Here is a 21,618-nt window from a genome sequence, read left to right on the forward strand (position 1 = left end):
GACTATGTCATCTATGTTGGATGTGCATTGCTTATTGTTGAAAGCCCTACAAGGACCTATAGCTGTTAACGTTTGTGTCATTTGTTCTCTTGTGGAGAGATGTCTCGTTCGCAATCATACATATAGACGGTTCTTAAAAGTTATTCATGTATGCATTGACCCAGAGTTCAATTTTCGAAAATGAGGCTAAGCTAGGCACCGGTATTATCAATAATGGCTTCTCCAGCAGCATCAACAAGTAAACAAAGAGATGAATACTGTTGTGTGCCATTTTGTAATGGCAATGCCAGAACTAATAAAGAGTTGAGTTTTCATCATATACCATCAGAAAAGAAAATGCTAACAAGAAAACAGTGGATTGTTGCAATCCGTAGAGATGAAGGTGAATTTTTCAAGGTAAATACTAGAAACACGTGCATTTGTTTACACTTTTCATAGAAGCCTATAATGTTGTTTTATATGTAATACCTGTCCCAATTTTCAATAATTAGTTTCAGACAGACTATAAGATTTTGTTCAACAATATTTTTCTTTAACAATACTTTTATTTTAGCCGTAAAACATCTGTTTAAGTGTTACATGTCAAACTGTTACCACATGTTGATAGCGATTTTTCCTTCATCCCATATCTGTAGATATGTGTAATTAATTTATCCCATGTTGTTTTTATCACTGTGTGTATGAGACTGTTATAAATATAATATGCATTTGGAACTTCAAACACGTCTGTCGTCATGGTCATAGAGAATGAAAATAATGTGATGTATTCGTAAACAACACCAACAATTTCATTCTCAACATTCTGTTAAAATTATAATTTACCTATAAACACATTTGTAAATTGCAAATACTTTTATTTATTAAATAATAAAAAGAATAAACTTCTGATTTTTTTTATAAATATGTTACTGGTCTACATTATAAATATGATAACTTAAGAACAATGTTATATAAATACAAGAACGAAACCTATTAATTTGTTTGTTTTCAGATTGGAGGAAATACAGTGGTTTGTTCCAAACATTTCAAGAAGGAAGATTACCGCTGGACTCCTAACAGAAAATGTCTCAAACCAGAAGCTGTTCCATCTGTCTTTGATTGGAAATTAAATGAAAGCAGCAGAAAGGCCCCCACATCAAGACAGTCCCTTTTCAAAAAGATGAAAGTTGACGATCGTGAAGATGAAGATGAAATGGTTGTAGAGGATAGTGTCTGTGAAGTTCACAATTCACAAAGTGTTGATCATGAAAATGACATGTAAGTTTAGTTATCAGAATGTATTAATTCAAAATAAAAAAATATTAAATGTACAAACCCAAATTTAAATTGAACTTGCATGTTTTTTTTATGTATATAATTATTTTTAAAATAATTGAAAAGAAAACATAAAAATATTTTATAAAATCAAAAGGAAACACAGTGTGCTTTAAAACTACTTCCCCTTTTTTAATGTTAAGGAGATTATACCATTACTTAATACATTTATTTTATATTGACAGGAGTTGTGATTCTAACATTCATGCTGACTGTCTTGAGAAAATTGAGAAACTGGAACATGTGGTACAGCAAAAGGACTCTGAACTTAAAGACAAGACCTATGAGCTGGCAAGTTTAAACCAGAAATTACAAATGGAACGGTTTGGAGTAACAAGATTTTCTTACGACCATGAAATGATAGAGTTTTATACTGGATTTCCAACTTTTGATTTATTTTTAATTTTCTATTCTGCTATCAAGCCTACTGCAACAAGAATGAAAACTGTGTATTATAAGTCTTCTGAGGAACCCAGCAATAGAGGACGTCCAAAGTCAATGGATCCTATTGATGAACTGTTTATGTTTTTATGTAGGTTAAGGTGTGGTTTTCTGACTGAGGACTTGTCAGTAAGATTTAACATTCATGCATCAACAGTAAGCAGAAAAATAATAACTTGGACAAATTATTTATATTTCATATTGGGTGGCATTAATATCTGGCCTAGTAGGGGTAAAATAATGGAGCATATGCCACAGGACTTCAAACTTCTGTACCCTAGCACGCGTGTGATAATAGACTGTACCGAAATTTTTACAGAAAGACCTTCTTCTTTAGCCTTGGCGTCAAAAACCTTTTCATCATACAAAAGTCACAACACCTGGAAAGGACTGGTCGGAATATCGCCACATGGTGCTATCACTTTCATTTCTGCATTATATTCTGGATGTATGTCTGACATAGAAATTACCAAGCATAGTGGACTTATTGACTTATTAGAACCAGGAGACCAAATAATGGCGGATAAAGGGTTTATTTTAAATAAATTACTTAAAGATACAGGTGTGTCAATAGCTACGCCACACTTCCTTTGCAGTGATGGACAGTTTACACCGTCACAAATTGAGGACAATCAAAAAATTGCATCCTTAAGAATACATGTTGAGCGGCATATAAAGCGGGCTAAAGAATATAGACTTTTACAGTATACAGTCCCACTTTCATTAGCTGGATCTGTGAATCAGTTATGGACTGTTGCTAATCTATTGACTCTGTTCAGAAGACCATTAATTAAGCAAAAAAACTAAATCATCACTAATTAAAAGTTGGCATAGTGTTTCATTTATACATGCATACATTGACATAATTTAGTTCAAAAAATAAGTGTTGAAAAACAAATCAAGTTTGTCTTTTGTAGCTTCCCAAAATTCACTATCAAAATAAACTGTTTCCAAATGTGAATCATTTTCAAGCCAAACAAAAAAGTCACACCAGTCTAATCCTGTCACGGCCATTTGCATTTGTATTTGATAATGATAGTTATCATTTTTTTTCAATTTTAACTCCCCGTCAATTAAATGAAGACATTTGACGCTTGATAATTGGTCAGTGTTTGGACACTTTATTTCCAACAAACCATGTGGTTGATTTCTATCAGGTGCATATACTTTTCTGTCTGGGGTAGCTGCAAGCCAGTGACACCAGGGATTTACAATCACACCACATGGATATAAGTTGACATTGTCATTCATCACCTTGCTATAGGCTTGGGCTGCAGTAACCTCACATTCTATACCACGTTTCATAGCTGCTGTCTGAACATGTCTAGTTGACTGCAAGCGTTCAGCAAGTTTAGCCCCATCAGCTCTTCTCTTGGCTATTTCTCCTGCATGTGATGCTGTGATACGATCACGTCTAATTTTATGCCATTTAGGATCATTCGATTGAAGACGTGTTCCTTCCTCAATCTCTTTACTTTCCAGCAGTGTAACCTTCAAGGAGTCATACTTTTTTAACTGGTCTTTCATGAGAACAGTTTCAAAATTGTTAATCATGACATTTTTCAATGGTAATTCTGGAAATGAATTATTATCCATTAAGTTGAGGAGGTAGTCACTTGCCATTTTTTGTTGATAACTGAGAATGCTTCCTTTAGGGAATTTACCAAATTCAGTTTGAACTAGTTCTGTCCTGTGTTCTGTCACCACAGTGTCAAACAAAATGTCCATATCGTTAACCTGGACCAATAAGTCATTGACATTAATAGCTTCGTTCCCAGGAATAGGATTATATAGGGTAGACTTTATTCCCTTTGTAGCTCGTTGGGGATCCTCACGGTCATAACCCTGCACAACGATGTTATCAGCCTTTTCACCATGTAATTTTTGGCCTCGTGGAACATGCCATGTCTGTGGTAAAGATGTTTTAGCAATATCTGTTGGAATTAATTTCATTTTCAGGGATTTGTAGTGTGCAAGTTGGTAAAGAAGGGCTGACACATGTCCACAGTAACCACTTTGTCCAATTGTACATGTACAGAATGAATATTCAATCTGCCCTCCATTTAGCATGATCTGTGAAAGAATTTGAGATGTATTAGTTTAATATTTTGTTACTAATTTTATTATATTCATATGCATGTATTGATTAATATGTAAAGTTCTTTATTATTGTATGAAATTGTTTATTTGCAAAATATTTTTTGAGGAGGATATAAAGTTAATATTTATATTCTATGTTTAGTACAACAAGTGAAATAAAATGTATGCCTACCTTGACATCATGTGGAGACTCGTTTTTTCTTTGTGATCTAAAACATTTTCCTTTGACCAAACACCCAGTATCATCAGGATGCACTGTAAAAAAAAATACATTTTTTTTATACTAAACACCTATAAAATTTAACATATAAAACTATGTAAACAAGTTTAATTATCTGTTACTAATAATAATATACTTTCTGTCAAAGAGGGTTCATGCATGATTGCTACCCTTCACTTATTCAGCTGATTTATACGTGATTATCAGGATCAAGATACGGAGTTAATTATCTAAATAAATCAGCAGTCTGCAGACTAAAATAATAAGAATATGAATAATGATTTTTACTGCACAAATAATGGTCAAAAGTTATAATTTCCTGGTAAAATAATGGTTTGTGTAAAGACAATATTTCTCACGTGCACCTCGTAAACAAACATAACAAGTGACCTTACCTGACACAGAATGTACGTATTCCTCGCTGTAGTATTTGAATCCTTTTGTCATTTGTTCTTTTCCTGAACTCTGGCTGTGTTTTCTTATAAATTCTTCCACAAAAGCAAATGATATATCTGGTAAATGTGAAAGATCTTTTGATGAGGTACCGTTTGTTGTTGATGCTGCCATATTGTTTACAAATAATTGCCTAGCTTAGCCTCGATTTCGAATTTATATGAATATTCATTACAATCTTATTAAGAACGGTCTATACCACATCTGCGTTTTTATATTAACAATAAACAATCTCAATTGAAAAAAAAAACCTTAGAAAATTACACACTTTTCATCTAAGTCTGACATGTAAAAAAACATGCTGACAAAGACAGACTTAACTGTTAAATAAACTAGGGTCCTCGGTCATAAAACTTTACTCAGAACTTGGAGTACAAAATTAGTGCTCGAAACACCAAATCCAGTATTTTGATTGGTTGATTTTCGAGTCTGAGTACGAAAATCATGCTCGAAACTTTTATGACCGTAAAACCAGATGTTATCTTGCACCTTAGTCATATACTTACAGGGAGAAGAGCTTGCAAGTTTTGGTTGGAATCTGCCAGCGTAGCAAGGTAAACCAGATTTCTATGTAACATCTGTTGATACCTAGAACAATGGACATACATTTTACATATATATTATACACACTAATAGCACTAGTTATCAAAGGTACCATGATTTTAAGACATGCTTTAACAAGGAAATAATGTTTAGAGAAATATAGATTCAATCACTGCACCAACATGACCAATGCAACAGGTGTGTTAAAAATCTCCATTCTAGACATTTAAATTTTAATATTCAAAGCATGATATATTTTTCTCACACTGCTTGGGAAATGTTTAATAGCACAGAAATTAGAGAAATTATTTTTTCTTCTCAAGGTTTTATTATAGTTTATATACACCTGAACAATCTTTAGTTATGTCTTATAATTCAAACCAAAAACATTTCCTGTTTGTACAGGGCCGTAACTACCTATGAGGCAGGGGAGGCAACTGCCTCCCCTGAATTTTCTACACCAAAATTTTTGTTTAAGTAATAAAATAAAATATTGACAATATGTACACGAAGAAATTGAATTTATATTATAAACAACACAAGTTTATAGTTTTAACAGTGTTATCATGATACGTGGTATGTCTGTCATTTTTCGGATTTTTGATCGAAAGTGAACCGTTTCAGTTACTTTTTTTTCGTGTAGCCGTCCGTCTGTTATTCAGTATTGAGGGGGTCAGTATTCGTACGAGAACACATATGAAACTTTGCTTTCGATAATTTTGAATAAAAACTTAACTATTCACATTTCTGTGTGGCTCAATTAAGCAGAGGAAGTTCCTTCTGTATTGTGAATCTTTTAAGATATCGAAAATTCGTTACCGGCTGAATCAGCTGTTGGTTCGTTTTTTTAAGTCTCCCGATCGTATGAAAACATAATTTTTGGTCAATGCCTTAGAAGGTAAACACTCCCATTCGTTGTAGCAGGGACTTTCTATACTAAGTATATATTAGACTAGTATAGAAAGTCCCTGGTTGTAGTTATATACATGTCCGTTCAGTTTTCAACAATATTGAAATTCAAGATCCTCAGTAAGGAAATCGAAGGAAAACGGGTAATTTTTAGCCATATCATTTGAGAAAAAAATCCGCGGTCACAATGTGTTTAATGTTAACAATTATAGGTCAAAGTACGGCCTTCACCACAGAACCTTGGCTCACCCCGACCAGCAATCTCAGCTTGTTTTTGCATAAGTTTGAGTTGCTTCAAGGTTCAAGCAATACTGATGTTTCTTAAAGTAAGGAAATCGAAGGGAAACGGATCATTTTTAGCCAATGACTGAGGGGGAAAAAATCAGCGGGGGGCTGCGCCCCCCAACCCCCCTATCTTGAGGACCTCAATCGGCGGCCCCAATACCCAGGGTTGCCTCCCCTGAATTCGAACCCTAGTTACGGCCCTGTTGTATATTTTGTAGGAAGACATGCAACACCTATTACTTTACATACAATATTGAAACTTCAAGCTGAAAAGTCTTGTTTACCATGTTTTACTGTGTTTGCTAAAAAATTGTTTATTTAATACTAGCTTGAACCAAGTAAGATGTGTCAGATTTATAATGACAGGACTGAGGTGCAAAATTTCATTTGCTTCATTTGTACATGAACATGATGAACCTGTGCAACTTTGGTTAAATTCTGTCAAGATGTGTTCTAAAAAAGTGTACAGCATGCTGATAGAAGTCATCCAAGTATTTCCATATGTGTTCATAGTGCTTGATACTGTAAAACGTTTTTCAAGTGAAGTCTAAGGTTAATGAAGTCTAAGGTTTCAATCAGTCTTTTTGGCTGGGTATTAATTCCATGACCTCCTGCACTGATGTTGGAAAAGAAAAGAAAAAGCAGCAATATGGTTGACAATGAGAATCAGATTGATAATGTACTAGACTTTCATGTTAATCAGGTTGATGCCTTTTTAAAATTCATTAAGAAGCATTTTCAGGGGTTCAAATTAGCGGTGGTCAAAGGTCTGCATTTTTACAGGCGGACTCTCATTTTGGCTACTAACTACGCCTGACGGACCTTGGGTTTAAAATAAAATAAAAATGAACTTTGTGGACCTTTTCTTAGCAAAGCCAGATATGTCTCTGCTTTAACAGCTTTGAATTTGAACTGTTTTATATAATGGTATAATTAGTAATAAATTACCAATAGTTGAGACAACACACCCACCCACAGTGACACCCTCCTCAATACCAAAAAAAAAAAAGATTATCTGAATTTTTAATATACAAGATAATTACAATTGTTATCAAATATGTTATACAACAGTGACTTTGACAATGAAACAAGTCAACCCAACACCAAAAGCACATGAATTTTGTATCTTAATGAGTTAGGAAATATTTCAAGTAAAAGAAGGACCTGGAATTGAGTTTGTGGACCTTTCAGTTTGGAGTGTCAAAGGTCCTGGACCTTCCAGTACCAAATGTTAATTTGAACCCCTGATTTTGTGTCAGTATTAAAAATAAGTTTTTTTGAACAATCATGTAACTAACTGAACAATAAAGTTACTGTCTACTTACTGCATACATTCTGATGCCTTTCCCTTGTTCTGATAATCTGTGATAGCTTGTATCAACTGGTTATTCTCATCAAGCATCTACATAAACAAGAGGAACTTACTATAAACATGATAAAAGGACAACATGACATTACCAGTAGAAATGGTGTATCATATAAACAAGAGGGACAAGTTGTGTTAATTTTTTACCTAGGATCAGGATCAAGTTCAGGATCCCAATCATTATCTTGCGCCGAAATGGAAATCCTATTAGGCAACTACATTGTATGTATAAGAGGAAACAAGATCTTCTTCTTCTTCCGGTAAGCATCACTGTCAACTTTTGACTGGTCTGCCACATTTAGGAGTGAGCTCAGGCCACACCAATTTAATTCCTTGTTTGACGGACCCGCCTGCACCTATTTTTTTCAAAACGGATTTAAAATATTTTTTTTATATTCCTGCTTCCCGCATCCAATCATGTCCATTTCCCGCATCGTTTTTTTGTAAATATTATAAAAAGATATCACCATTTGATTTTAAAATCACAGTCTAACCTGTATATAACGTTTTAAAACCTATAAACACCCCACCACACTGTGTAATTATCTGTAAGAATATTTGTTTCAGCATGAAACAATTCTTCTTCTGTTTGTATTATCCTTCCATTAAGGAACACCAATAATTTCTTGTAACACTTTAAACATATATACACTATATACAGGTTCTCCAGGGCTAACACTACTTCAGAAATATAGGGAGAAGTGACTTCTCTTTTTAAAACTGATAGGGAGAAGTGGTGAGATTTGAAAGAGAAGTGCTCATTCACGCGATGCGCTACAATATTTGGATTTTACTATAGTATAAAGGGTCATATGTATGTATGTAAATAATGTTCTTTTTATACTATTCAATTTATATCTGAGTATACAATTAAAGTAACATTTCAAATTAAAAAGTTTTTTAAGTTTTACTAAGGTTCTTGTGAGAAACTACCAACTATATATCTAATATCTAGCACTAAAAAAAAATTTTTTTATTTTTAAAAATGTAAAGAAATTATACATGTTATAATATATCAATTACAATTTAATTCAAATCTATCTTGTGTATGAAATTCAGTGTTTCTCATAAAAAATATAAAAGTTATTAAGCTGGGCCATAATATAATTAATAGTCTCAGAGTTACAATGTAAGCAACTTTGAAACAATCCATAAAAAATATAGGAATTATATACACCAATCAATTAGATGTAACCAAAAGTCTCTTTACATGCTTAATGCGTGTGGAATATGGAATTTTTCCCTTTGGAATCAATATTCTTCTGTCAGCTGTTCCATCCGTGCGTCCATAGTAATTATTGTAAAAGTACGGATTTCAGTCATAGCTGGTCTGGTTCAGATCCGTACTTTAGAAATCGGTCAATGGCGGACGAATGTAAGAACATTTACAAAAATAAACGATGTTTGACAAGTTATTTGGAAAGGAGCATGACGTTTTAAATGCAATAAATGGATTAAACATTTGCTGGAGCAATCTCATTAAAATCCGATGTTCTGATACGCTACCCCCTGTTAGTGGAGGGTAGCATATCAGAACATCGGATTTTAATGAGATTGTTGCTAGAGGCAACTTTTATCACGTTTAAATGAAGTAACAAACTTGTTTTGCCCCCGAAATTTAGGTTGATGTACGTTTTTGAGTAACAAGCAACGGAACTTGCGGAAATGCACGAAGTGATAAAAAGTTGTATTTTTATCAAATAACCTGCTACACACTGCAAAGACAATGCTCCAACCTCTTTTCTTAAGATAATGAATCATTTATGTCTAAACTTCTTTCATTATCAATAAAAAATTGATGTTTCATCAACTTGGTAAAAATTGAAAATGTTCGATGACGGAAGCCACTGAAAGGAAGTATCGTCAAGAATAGGGCGACTTGTTTTCGCTTTTGGGGATCAGGGAAAGCGAAGTGACAGTCAGGAAAGCGACTTCTACGCCCAAGTCCCCTGGTAGCGTGAGCCCTGGTTCTCCATAGGTCCTCGCAAGGAAATATGTACATGTATACACAACCTGTTCTTTAAAAGTCTAAAGCTGGTCTCAACACTATAAGTAACTAAAGTTTATAGAATAAAAGGAGCAGACTACCTTGCCATCACCTCAATCCCTGATATATATATATATTAACCCTTTCGACGCTATACACGGCATATGCCGTGATGACGTACGCCGTCAGACACTGCTATTCGCGGCATATGCCGCGATGACAATGGATTTTTCATCAGGACTTCTCAACCAATCGGTTTTCATTCGGGTCCTCATTTTTCCTCGAATGAATCGAGGATATTCAAGGTCTCATTTGCGCTTGAAATCACGGCAATTTTTATAGTAAAATCATGCAGTAGTGGCAGTAGAAGGAAGATAGAAGAAAAATAAAAACAAATATTTTGACAAATGCAACTGGCGGAAATCGAAATGAAGCTGTAAATATGGAAATATTTCAGCATTTCTATGGCAAAACTGACAATGAGGATTAGTTAAAAGGTTTCTTGTTATCTCAATGTGCTTATTTCATTTAATTTGTGTGGGAAATATGATTTGATCGATCATTACGAGACGTAGAAAAAGGGGGGAAAATGGAGGTTGACTGAAAATTTTGAGGACAGAGCCATTTATTTGTGCCATGATTACATAATACATTATTCATGGTGCAATACGCTATGGAATCGAGCAACTGGTGTCTACTTTATTATATGGCGGATAAAACACAAAATAAATGAAGACTAAAAGTAGTTTTTATTCAAAATTCAACACAAATGTAATAAATTACACCTTTTACCTGTTAATTACCTGAAAATGCAGGTTACCTGATAAAAAATTTACTGAAATAATTGCCTAACATTACAGTTCATGCTCTCCGGAGCATTTTTCATGCAATAGCTTTCTCTGTATCTCTTATAATAAAAAAGATACAGAAGTCTGAAAAGGAATATACTGTTCTAATGAATGAACACAAAAAAAATGCAGCAGCAGCAGCCATTTTTCTATTTTTTGTGTAGTGTTGAAAGGGTTAAGACAAATAATATATATGTTTTAAAGTTACTGATCTCTTAAACATTAGATGAACTTGTCCCTTTGGTAATTGTGGATGTTATTCTGAGTCCTTCCAACAGTTTTATTTTAATCTTTTAATATATAGCTGATGACACAATTCAGTAAATATTTTTGTAATGACTGTTATTTGTTTTCGGTATTAAAATTTTCACTAAAATTTAAGTAGTCCATTTATCCCAAGTGGGAGTGCTCTGAAATAAATATATAACAGCGGAAACACCTGTCTGTACAGAAAACATCGGTTTCTTTCCCCTTACTTATAAATATTCCCTATCAAAAAATGTTCCTTGTTAGAATAGCTATTGAGTACAAAGAACTTCTGAAGGATTTTCCTACAACTGCAATTATATTGTATGCTGGCGAAACAAAACTATCCATACCCACTGCAGGTTTGTGCACCTGTCCTGATTGATTCAGGGGCCTGTCGTTCAGCAGTTATCATATGTTGATGTGGGTCATTGGTATTTTCCCGTTTGGATATATAAATTAGATTGTTGGTTTTCCTGTTCGAATTGTGTACACTAATAATTTTGGGGTCCCTTAAGCTTGCTGTTTGGTCTGGGTCAAAGCCCTGTGTAAAAGGCCGTACTTTGACCTGTGTTTGTTAATATCAGGTTGGGAACAACCCTCCATCAGACAAGGGGTCATTTTACTGTTGAAGAAAAGAAAATAAAAATACCAAGGATTTGAATAGTGCTACTATACAAAACCTTTGAAAACTTAGAATTTTTTAGTTATACTCAAAAAGAGGAGAAATACATCATATTTTAAACAGCTTTTTCTAAAAGAGGGGTCAACTTATTTTGAATAATATTAGACTGTTAAAGTAAATGTGTTAACATGGTTAACATGGTTAAAGTCCAGGAATATTACAAAATTACAAAACATGTTTTCACCATTTAATCATGTTAATACCAGATAGATATTATAGTTCTTTAGAAAAATATTAGTCCTTTTGTACTAAACATGCTAAAAAGTGTATTTTACAAAAAAAATATATTACAACATAAATTATATTGATCCCTCATAAAAGGGATATTTATAACATTAAGGGGTTGTTCTGAACCTGATTAGGACTTGGATGGAGAATTGTCTCATTGTCAGTCACACATACATAGACCCGATTTAATTATTCCATTATTTCTTGTGGAACAGAGAAAAAAATACTTCATAAATTAAAGAAAAGTGAAAGTCATGAGCCTATAATTCAGTGGTTGTCGTTTGTTTGTGTTATATATTTGTTTTTTTCGTTCATTTTGTTATATAAATAAGGCTGTTAGTTTTCTTGTTTATGTTAGAATTGTTTTTCATTGTCATTTCAGGGCCTTATAAAGTTTTATAGCTGACTATGCGGTATGGGCTTTGCTCATTGTTGAAGGCCATACGGCTACATATACTATTGTTGATTTCTGTGTCATTTAGGTCTTACATGTATGTGGAGAGTTGTCTCATTGGGAATCATACCACATCTTCTTTTTTATACTTAGGATCTGGATCTAAAATTATACAAATTCAGTCTTCATTAATAGTCATTATGTCAACTTATGATTAACTTTTAACACATTTTCTGACACCTGCAATCAACTACATTGGGACAATTCGTGCCAACAGGCCTTACGATTGAGGAACTACGACTTTTGGCTGAAACGACTGTGACAAAAACATATGTAGCCAATAGTGAGCAGTTTTAAATCTTTTTGCATTGACTTAAAGAAAACGATGCCGGTCTTGGTAGTTGGTTAAAAAGTTAAAAGCTACTGCTCAAAGAGAAATAAGAAGAGCCCAGAGCACATATATGCAAGAAATAATTAGCCCCCAGTTAGAAGAAAAACCTTAATCTTTCTGGCAATTTATTAAAAGCAAAAAAACAGAAACATCTGGAGTATCACCATTAAGAGGAAAGGATGGTTTATTGTATAGTGAGCCAAATACACAAGCTAACATCCTAAATGAACAATTTAAAAAGGCTTTTACTACCGAAGATACATCCTCTATGCCAAATAAAGGTACAAGTCCCCACCCCACTATGCCAGACATATTTATTAGTAATAATGGCTTATTAAAGTTACTTAAAAACTTAAATCCACATAAAGCCACTGGCCCTGATAATCTGCCAGCATATTTTTTACATAATTTTGCAGAAGAATTGTCTCCATTTTTGACATTCTTTTTCCAAAAATCTATTGATACTGGTAAAATCCCAAATGATTGGAAGCAGGCTAATGTTGTACCTATATTTAAAAAAGGTGACAAGCATAACGCTATTAATTATAGACCAGTTTCATTAACTGCAATATGTTGCAAAATTTTAGAACATATTTTAACAAGCAACATAAGGAAACACCTTGCAATTAATAACATATTAAATGATAGTCAGCATGGGTTTAGAAGCAAAAGGTCTTGTGAGACCCAACTTATCATCAGCATACAAGACCTTGCTAAATCATTGGGTTATGGTAACCAAATAGATGTCATACTTTTAGATTTTTCCAAAGCTTTCGATAAAGTCCCCCATAAAAGATTAGCCCAGAAATTAGAATTTTATGGTATAAGAAATCAAAATTTAAATTGGATAAATGACTTTTTAGCTGACAGGCAACAGCAAGTACTACTAAACGGTGTAAAATCTTCAAAATTAGCAGTTGATTCTGGTGTCCCTCAGGGAACAGTTTTAGGCCACACATTATTTTTACTCTTTATAAATGACCTACCCGAACATGTAACTTGCAATGCAAGACTTTTTGCAGATGACTGTTTATTGTATAGAAATGTAAATAATAGTTCTGATGCACAATTACTTCAAAAAGATTTGTCTAGTTTAGTAAAATGGGAAGAGGATTGGCAAATGAATTTTAATCCTGAGAAGTGTTATGTTATTCATATTTCTAAAAAAAGTAAACCTTCCACTTTTGATTATATATTGCATAATCATATTTTAGAAGCAGTAAAAGACAGTAAATATTTAGGTGTAACTATAAGCCATGATCTTGATTGGGGAACACATAAACAATATTACTTGTAAGGCAAATAAAACCTTAGGTTTTCTTCGTAGGAACTTAAAAAACTGCACACGTAAGGTTAAAAACCTTACGTGCACATCACTTGTCCGTCCGGTCGTCGAATACTCTTCTCCTGTCTGGGATCCGTACAAAAAACAACACATCACTCAGGTTGAGCAGGTACAGCGTAAGGCAGCCAGGTTTGTCTTCAATGATTATAAAGACAGATCACCTGGAGCAGTTTCAAATTTAATAAAATCGTTGGAATGGGAAAATTTAGAATTAAGAAGGAAAAAGGCTAGATTAACTATGCTGTATAAAATAAATTGGGGGTTAGTTGAAGTTCCTAAGGACAACTTAACAATATCTGATAGACGCACTAGGGGGAAACATAAATTTAGGCAAATATCAACAAATAAAGATTTCTATAAATTTTCATTTTATCCTCGAACTATTTCGGACTGGAACTCACCAGAGACATATAATACAAGAGATTGGCAACTCTAGTAGAGTCTATATAACGGCCAATGAAATCACTTGGCCACCGGAAGTGCTTGGGATTATGATGTGACCTGGGATGAAGGAGGATCGAGATGAGAAAATTCCGCCTTTGTTGTTAAAAGAGACGATACGCTTACAGATTTGTTTTCTCGTTTATGTCGATTGCTTTCACAGCTAAAGCATGTAAGTATATTCAAAAGATACATTTAACTAGTTCTACCAATTTGTTTATGCTATAATGTGCTGAGATGATGATTATAATCAAATGCAGACCAATTTAAATTCGGTCCATTCAGCTTCCCCTCTTTATTGCTGTAGAACCGGTGTGGCCCACCATTTTTTTCCATAAAACTTTAAAATTTACGATTTTATATACAATTTTAAAGTGTTATTCTACTCCCGATTGTTATCCCGTTAAAATGATACTATTTTCGTATATTTTGATCAAATAGTGTTTTCATAAAATACCATCAAAGGTGATTTTTTTTTTTTTTCACATTGATACCCAAATCCAGCTATGCGAGAATTACCTTTTTTTCATAAAACTTAGAAATTATCGAATAAATATGCAATTTAATGAGCCTGTATAAATTCCAAATGTTATCTTGTTAAAATAAGATCAGCGGGAATTATGTGTATACCATGGACATGTACACATTCCCAATATATTCTTCTTTTCTTTATAAATTTTGACCATTACTCTATATTCTTTATTTATTTTAGCACCCCATCATTCTCCAATCTTGATGTTTTGATAAAATGTTTCCTCTTGTCTTTACTTTTCTGATTTCAATTTATGCAGTTATTCCAATACTATTGCATTGTATGAATGTAGGACAGTGTCAGAAAGTCACAGGGCAAAAGTCACAATTCATTTTTTCTGATTATTTCTTTGAACAAAAAAACGTTTATTTCTATTCTTGAACAATTGTATATAAACCAACTTTGTAAACAAAAATTATCAAAAACAATTAAAAAATGATCAAATAATTGTTGAAAAAACAAAATGTCAAACTGGTTTGCCTTGGCACTTAAATAACTTCATGGTGCCAAGAAATCTTTCTTTTGCATGATTAAAATTAAATAAATCTTCATTTTTCAAATATAATGACACATTTATTAAACTTTAATATGAATATATGTATTAAAAAGTAAATATTTAAAGATATTTCTCTTATAATATACAAACAATTGTCAACAGATTATTTGTGACTTTTTGTCCTACCAAATTTGTGACTTTATGTCCTGTGACTTTCTGTCCGTTTACCTTTTGTAAACACCTTCCCATTGGCGGATCCAGCCCCCTTTTTTGGATGATCAATGAATTTGAATGGGGACATGTGGTTGGAACCCCCCTTTATCCTGGGTTGATTCGCCCCTGCTTCCAGACCCTCATGAGATAGAAGCAGAGACTAGGTAAAGTTGATGTCAGCAACTTACATTGTACATGTATGTTCACTGTACGATGTTTAACAATTGACAAATATATCAAATATTTGTTCCTAATAGCAAGCTTGAAAGGTCCATACATGACAAAATGAAATTTAAAATAGATTTAGCATAATAAAAACCTGCAGAATGTTGTATGACATACATGTAGGAAGTAAAGTTTAAAAGTAAGACAAATAGATGTTGTATAATAGGCTCTACAAATTCAAATTTCTTTTCAACTCTAAAATATTTTTTTTTTAAATTTAGAATGCCAAAAGAGGAAAAGATGTAGTAAGTTAACAAAAGAAGTTAAAAAGAAAGGTAATCCTCGACCATGGACAGCTGTTGATACCATTATGGAGGAGATATCTGTTGCAGTTTCAATCCACACTGAAGATGAAAAGGATCATCCAGTTATGACACATCTCTGGTCGAGTTTGTACGTTCTGAGGAAATTTCTATTACATCAGAAGAAGTCAAAGGAGAACTCTTGTTAGATGAACATTCAGACCACACTTATGCAGCAAAAGAACAGCCATTTGAGAATGAAAAAATATGTACGCTTGAATTTGATTGCCATGCTGATTTTTTTCTTGCACCACTGGAAGGCACAGAGCAACTGATTACACAATACATTTGTAATTGAGATATTTGCAGTGAATGAGACACACAATGAACATGAAGAACCTTGCCTTTCTCCCATTCTCCCTTTCAGACTTTATGCAATTTATTACAAGTTAGCATCAATGATACATGTACATATATCCTTAGCTGTACAGATACAAAATGTACCGAAATTTGCATACAGTTGAACTGTACCAGATCAGTTGCAGGTAAATTAGCACGAAGCTCTCAGTTATCATTGACAGTAACATTATAAGTGAATGTTTGATAATAAAAATATTATTTATACCTGGAATGAGTTTTGTTCTCTTATATCTTAGTTTAATTATTGAAAAAGGATGGAATGATGTGTAGTGATAGTCTAGATATATTGTATACATAAATACTTGTTCTGATTCTCAGTCTGACTGGTCCTTTTCATTTCAGAATAATGGGATGTATGACAGTGTTTTTTTACAGAATGATGTAATTTGGTTTATCCAAAAGCCACACCAAATTAATTGGTTTATATGATTTATAGATGCTTACTGTGGGGGGAAAAACATAACAAACAAAAAACAAACAAAAACATAAAATTGTACGGCTTAAATTGTGATAATGGTGAAATATATTATCATGCCTTTATTATCTTTGTGTCTTTCCAAAGTAAGAAGCCTGTAATTCACTTGTGGTTTGTTGCTGTATATCATATTTGGATTTTTTTTGTACATAAATCGGGCGGTTAGTTTTCTTGTTTGAATTATTAAACCTTTTTCATACATGTAAATAGACCTTGTATAGTTCGCAGTGCAGTATGAATTTTACTCATTGCTAAGAGCCTTATGGTTACCTACAGTTGTTAATGTCTGTATCATTTGGTTTCTTGTGGAGAGTTCAATATTATATTGCATATATATTGTACAGAAAAGAAATGTCATACACTCGCACATCAATATATTAAAAATATCCCATGAACTATTTTCCACTGGACGTTAGGCAACCATCAATTAAATCAGCCTGATCAACAACAAAGGTAGGCGCTTTTTCGTGCAGTTTGTATAAAGTAAAACAAAAAGGTTTTGACTTACAAATCAAGTCAAATAGTTGTAAAACTATTTACACATGTGCATGTCCATTTCAAAACTAAAAGGAGATTTTAACTAGTCCAAAAGTTAAAAAGAAGGGAAACGTGTACATTTCGAAACGTTTAGATATCAATGTGGCATTAAAACTGGTGTATGCTTTGAAGTCAACTTACCAAGCTGACAGAAGTATAACATAGTAAAATGTTTCGTCTTACAAAAATTGTTCATGAAAAGGCAGCAATACCTGCTGCTCTGAGTCTTTATCGTATATTTATCAGTTCCTTACACTTAAAATATGGTTTAATCTCTTTCTATTCGAGGTCAAAAGTGAGACTTATATTGCCATTTTCTATTAAATGATCATTAAATGTAAGTCCTTAATACACAATCCGTGAAAAGGAGAAACCATAAATAAAAATCATAAAAAAAACTCAATGCAAGCTCATAATGTAAATTTTGAAAAAAAACACACTTAGAAAACAATTTACCGACAATCATAGAAAAAAACTTAATACAAGCCCAATTAATAATGAACACAATAAGTATTCAATTTTTAATGATCTATACAAATTATTAATATAAGACGAAGTCGATCATGATTAACGATAAACAAACAAATTATTTTTTTCTACACATTAATTAATTTAATATATTTTGTAAATAGTATTTTCGGAAATAGTGTGGACACCTGTGGTGTAACAACTTCTTGTGTACCAGGTGTCAAATAAAACTCTTCAGTTTTAACAGGTTGTGATTTACCTGAATAATTCAAGCCTAATATACATGTTACACTGTGAAATTATGTCTCCGAGACAGGTGTATATTTAATAGAAACCCATTGTGAAAGTATCAAATAAAATGAACTCTGATACAATTTATTAAGTGTTAATTATTTAATATTGTTTTTTTTTTTTACTTCAATATCAAATTATGTCTCTTTTTCAATAATACAAATAAAAATTAAAAGGACATTGAAATAAATAATTATGAATGTATGAACTCAAATTATTTAATTAATTATGTTAAATTTAACACTGAAACAGTTAATTTATGCTTAAACATTCACCATTACCTCGAGTACTTTTAATACTTTGATAATAACTCTATTACCCAAAGAGATCTCGCGAGGTTTAAATGTGGCCGTGTGATATTACGCGATTTCGCCGAGTTGCCAATCTCTTGTATTATATGTCTCTGAACTCACTACCTGAAGCAATAGGTATGTCAGACACCCTGGAATCCTTCAAAAGTGGCATATCCACTCTAACATTTGAAGGATCCACAGCAACTTATTAAACTTTAAAGCCACTGTACATAATGTATATATGTTATTGATAACGATTTTTCTTGTCATATTATTTTTAAATTAAGTCCATATGTACATAGCACACAAGTTCCGGGAAGTTTTACACTCCTACCTAGGAGTCTACTCCCGTATTCGGAAGAAGAAGAAGGTTACGTGAAACAATGGAAGATTTTTTTTTCTGACAGTTTTTTGTTTTCAAGACTGTCACGGCTTACCTTTTGAATTTGTGCTTGATTGGGTTGACCTTTCTTCTGCTGCGGTTGAACAAATGCTAGTGACATGATAATTATACCAAAAAGAGAGGTCAGGGAGCTTTGTCAATTTTTTCCTTAAAATTTTTAACCGCGTCAAACTGGTCCGCAGTAAATAGAAATCTAAAAGTAATTTTAGGAAGCCAAGACGGGATTATTTCGAAAAGAAATTCCGTAAATCTATAATACTAAAATTACGAGGTCCAATTTGTCAGCCGTCATCACGTAAAAACGACGAATCAAAGAATTCAACTTTATATAACTTATATAGTACAAAGGTGTAGATTAATGGTCAGAAACATTCCCAGTAAATTCACATTTCTTAATATTGATTCCTTAAAAGTTTCTTGAAAGAGTATATAGTCAATTGCAGTACAATCACTCCCATTAGCGCTAATGAATGTTTTTCCAATATCTTTTGTACTTAGACAGTGTTCGTCTATAAATGACACTATATATTTCTGTCTTATCGAATCATTGGATCCAAAGATTTCCTCATTAAAGTCACCACCTATTATTATTTGGTGTGTTAGTTCATAGGTTGTCAATATTTCATTCAATAGATCTATACATTCTTGAAATTCTGTTTGACTATTTGTTGAACCTTTACAAGGTAAATATACAGAAATGACTATTAAATTTGGGTCACCTTTGATCTCACTGCATTGTATTCGATTATTCCCTATATTGACAGTGGAGTGACTATGGAGTCAAGATTTTTCTTCCAAAGTATAGCCGTCCCACCATAGCCTCTTGGCATTCTCCATGGAGTAATTGGGTCACTGGAGTCTACTGCTTTACCAACACCCTTATAATCTAGCAGAATGTCATTCAACATCTTTAACTGACAGTGGAAGAGCCAGTGTTCTTGAAGTAGATAAATGTCAATAGAGTCTTTTAATTCATCAAATAGTGGACCACAGGTTAAAATGTTTTTACAGTTAAAATTTATAATCTTTAATACATATTTACAGTTTTTAGCCTTCTCTCCTATGGGTCTAGGTTTTATTGTTATATTTTTGGACGGACGAGGCTGTGTTGGTATAAAAAATGCATGTCACTATTGTTTATTTCATAGCTTATGGGTTCACCTTCGAGGGAGATGTGGAACCAGTTGGGATCACTTTTTCCTATACTCTGTTGATTGTTAACCACTTCTTTATCATTCCTGTATGATTCATTTGAGTGTGAAAGTTTGGTGTTGTTAACTTTCTTTTGTTCAGTTGGAAGTATTTCAATTAAGTTTTCTTTACATATGTTTCTATCATCGTTGAGGTCAGGGTGAAAGTTAACTGAGTGATTAATTTCTATATCTTGTTCCCTGTTTTGAATGTAATCATATTGGTAGTAAGCATTTGAGTATTGATGACTTGGTAGCACATGAGATGTATTGTGAAAAACAGGTTGGTCATAAGATGAAAATTGATGATTTGGTCGTTGAGTTGTAACGTATGGTTGATTTGAATGCTGATTTGGAGAGTATTGATGTGGTTGCATAAATGATTTTTGCTGATGAAACGATTGTTGACTTGGATCAAACTGTTCAGAATTCGAGGATCTATTACAGCGGTTGTTGAGAAGTTTGTTGAGTTCTTCATCTACTTTACCAAGTACATAGTTGGTGACTAATTCATCGGATCGGGAATGAAACGTGAAATATATACGGAAATTATCGATAATATAGGGATTTCGTGTAGAACGAGTGAAGAGTATGAAAAATAATATTTTCAAATTGTATTTATTAAATAATGATACATAATAAACATTGCAAAAATTAAATGCACAATGATGGAAAATGAAACTGTACATTCCCTGTAAAAGAAAACATGATAGAAATTAATACTATTATAAAATTTAAATGAAAATTTTAAGAATAAAATTTTAATAATTTAAAAAAATACCCATATGATATTTTAAGATAATCTTTTAGTAAAATGTAAAACAGAAACTGAAATTTTAAAATATATAAAAATTCTAAAATTTAAGCTTGAGTTTATAAAAATTAAAGAAGCAAGTAATGATATCAATTTAAACCAATTATAAAAGATTCATGTAACTAATTAAGGTTTTGTCCATCTTTAGTTACGCCAAGTTTAATGTGGAACTGAGGACATTCCATTTGGAAAGTACCGAAATTAGACATATCCTTAATATCACGAACGATTTACAATACAAAAACTATAAGTAATCGACATTATAAAAAAACTTAAATGAAAGGCGTGGCAAATTCGATTAAAAACTACAATTTAAAACAACAAATACCTTGTATTAGGCCTTTTTTCTTGTCGAATTTGTTTGGAATTGCTTCCCACCATGAATGCAGGAAAAATTTATTCTGTTGTACTTTAAATCTTTAAATTTTGTGCTCCGGGTTCTTCTTTCTTTTCTCTGCGGCTTCTATAAATTCTTATATACAATTGTATGAAATATATATGTGTATATTTATGAAAATTCTGAGTAGTTTTAATCAATTTATTCACTAATTGCAACAAATTCCGTATATATTTCACGTTTCATTCCCGATCCGACGGCATTTTATTATAAAACCAGATGTGGGTACGCCTTAAAAATTACATCACTCCAGGCCCTTTTGTTTTCCACGTAATTAAATATTGCCAATAATTAAGAAGTTCCGGGTTGAGTCCGATACCGATACCAATAGTATATTCACCTGTTACCTATTACCTTATTTGTACGTTCCGCATCTGACAGGCGCACCACCAAACGGTGTATTCAGGATTAATATGCTATATACAC

General features: G+C 32.8%; 2 protein-coding genes across 2 annotated transcripts in view; one reads left to right on the forward strand and one right to left on the reverse strand.

The window, feature by feature from the left end:
* The window catches only part of LOC139523264 (protein SSXT-like), a 31,963-nt gene extending 12,813 nt beyond the window's left edge, over positions 1-19,150 (reverse strand). The window contains exons 1-3 of the mRNA XM_071317125.1: positions 18,826-19,150; positions 7,591-7,667; positions 5,035-5,116 (exon numbers count right to left, since the gene is read on the reverse strand). Coding sequence (XP_071173226.1) covers positions 5,035-5,116; positions 7,591-7,667; positions 18,826-18,891 — 225 coding nt within the window. The 5' untranslated portion in view covers positions 18,892-19,150. The remainder of the gene's footprint in view (positions 1-5,034; positions 5,117-7,590; positions 7,668-18,825) is intronic.
* Positions 122-4,037, forward strand: LOC139523263 (uncharacterized). Its single transcript, XM_071317124.1, has 3 exons — positions 122-396; positions 992-1,257; positions 1,500-4,037. Exons 1-3 carry the CDS (start codon positions 214-216, stop codon positions 2,560-2,562), a joined length of 1,512 nt encoding a protein of 503 aa, XP_071173225.1. The 5' UTR covers positions 122-213; the 3' UTR covers positions 2,563-4,037.
* Positions 19,151-21,618: the final 2,468 nt, after the last annotated feature.

The sequence above is a fragment of the Mytilus edulis genome, chromosome 5, assembly GCF_963676685.1.
Source record: "Mytilus edulis chromosome 5, xbMytEdul2.2, whole genome shotgun sequence".
Classification (NCBI taxonomy): Eukaryota; Metazoa; Mollusca; class Bivalvia; order Mytilida; family Mytilidae; genus Mytilus; species Mytilus edulis.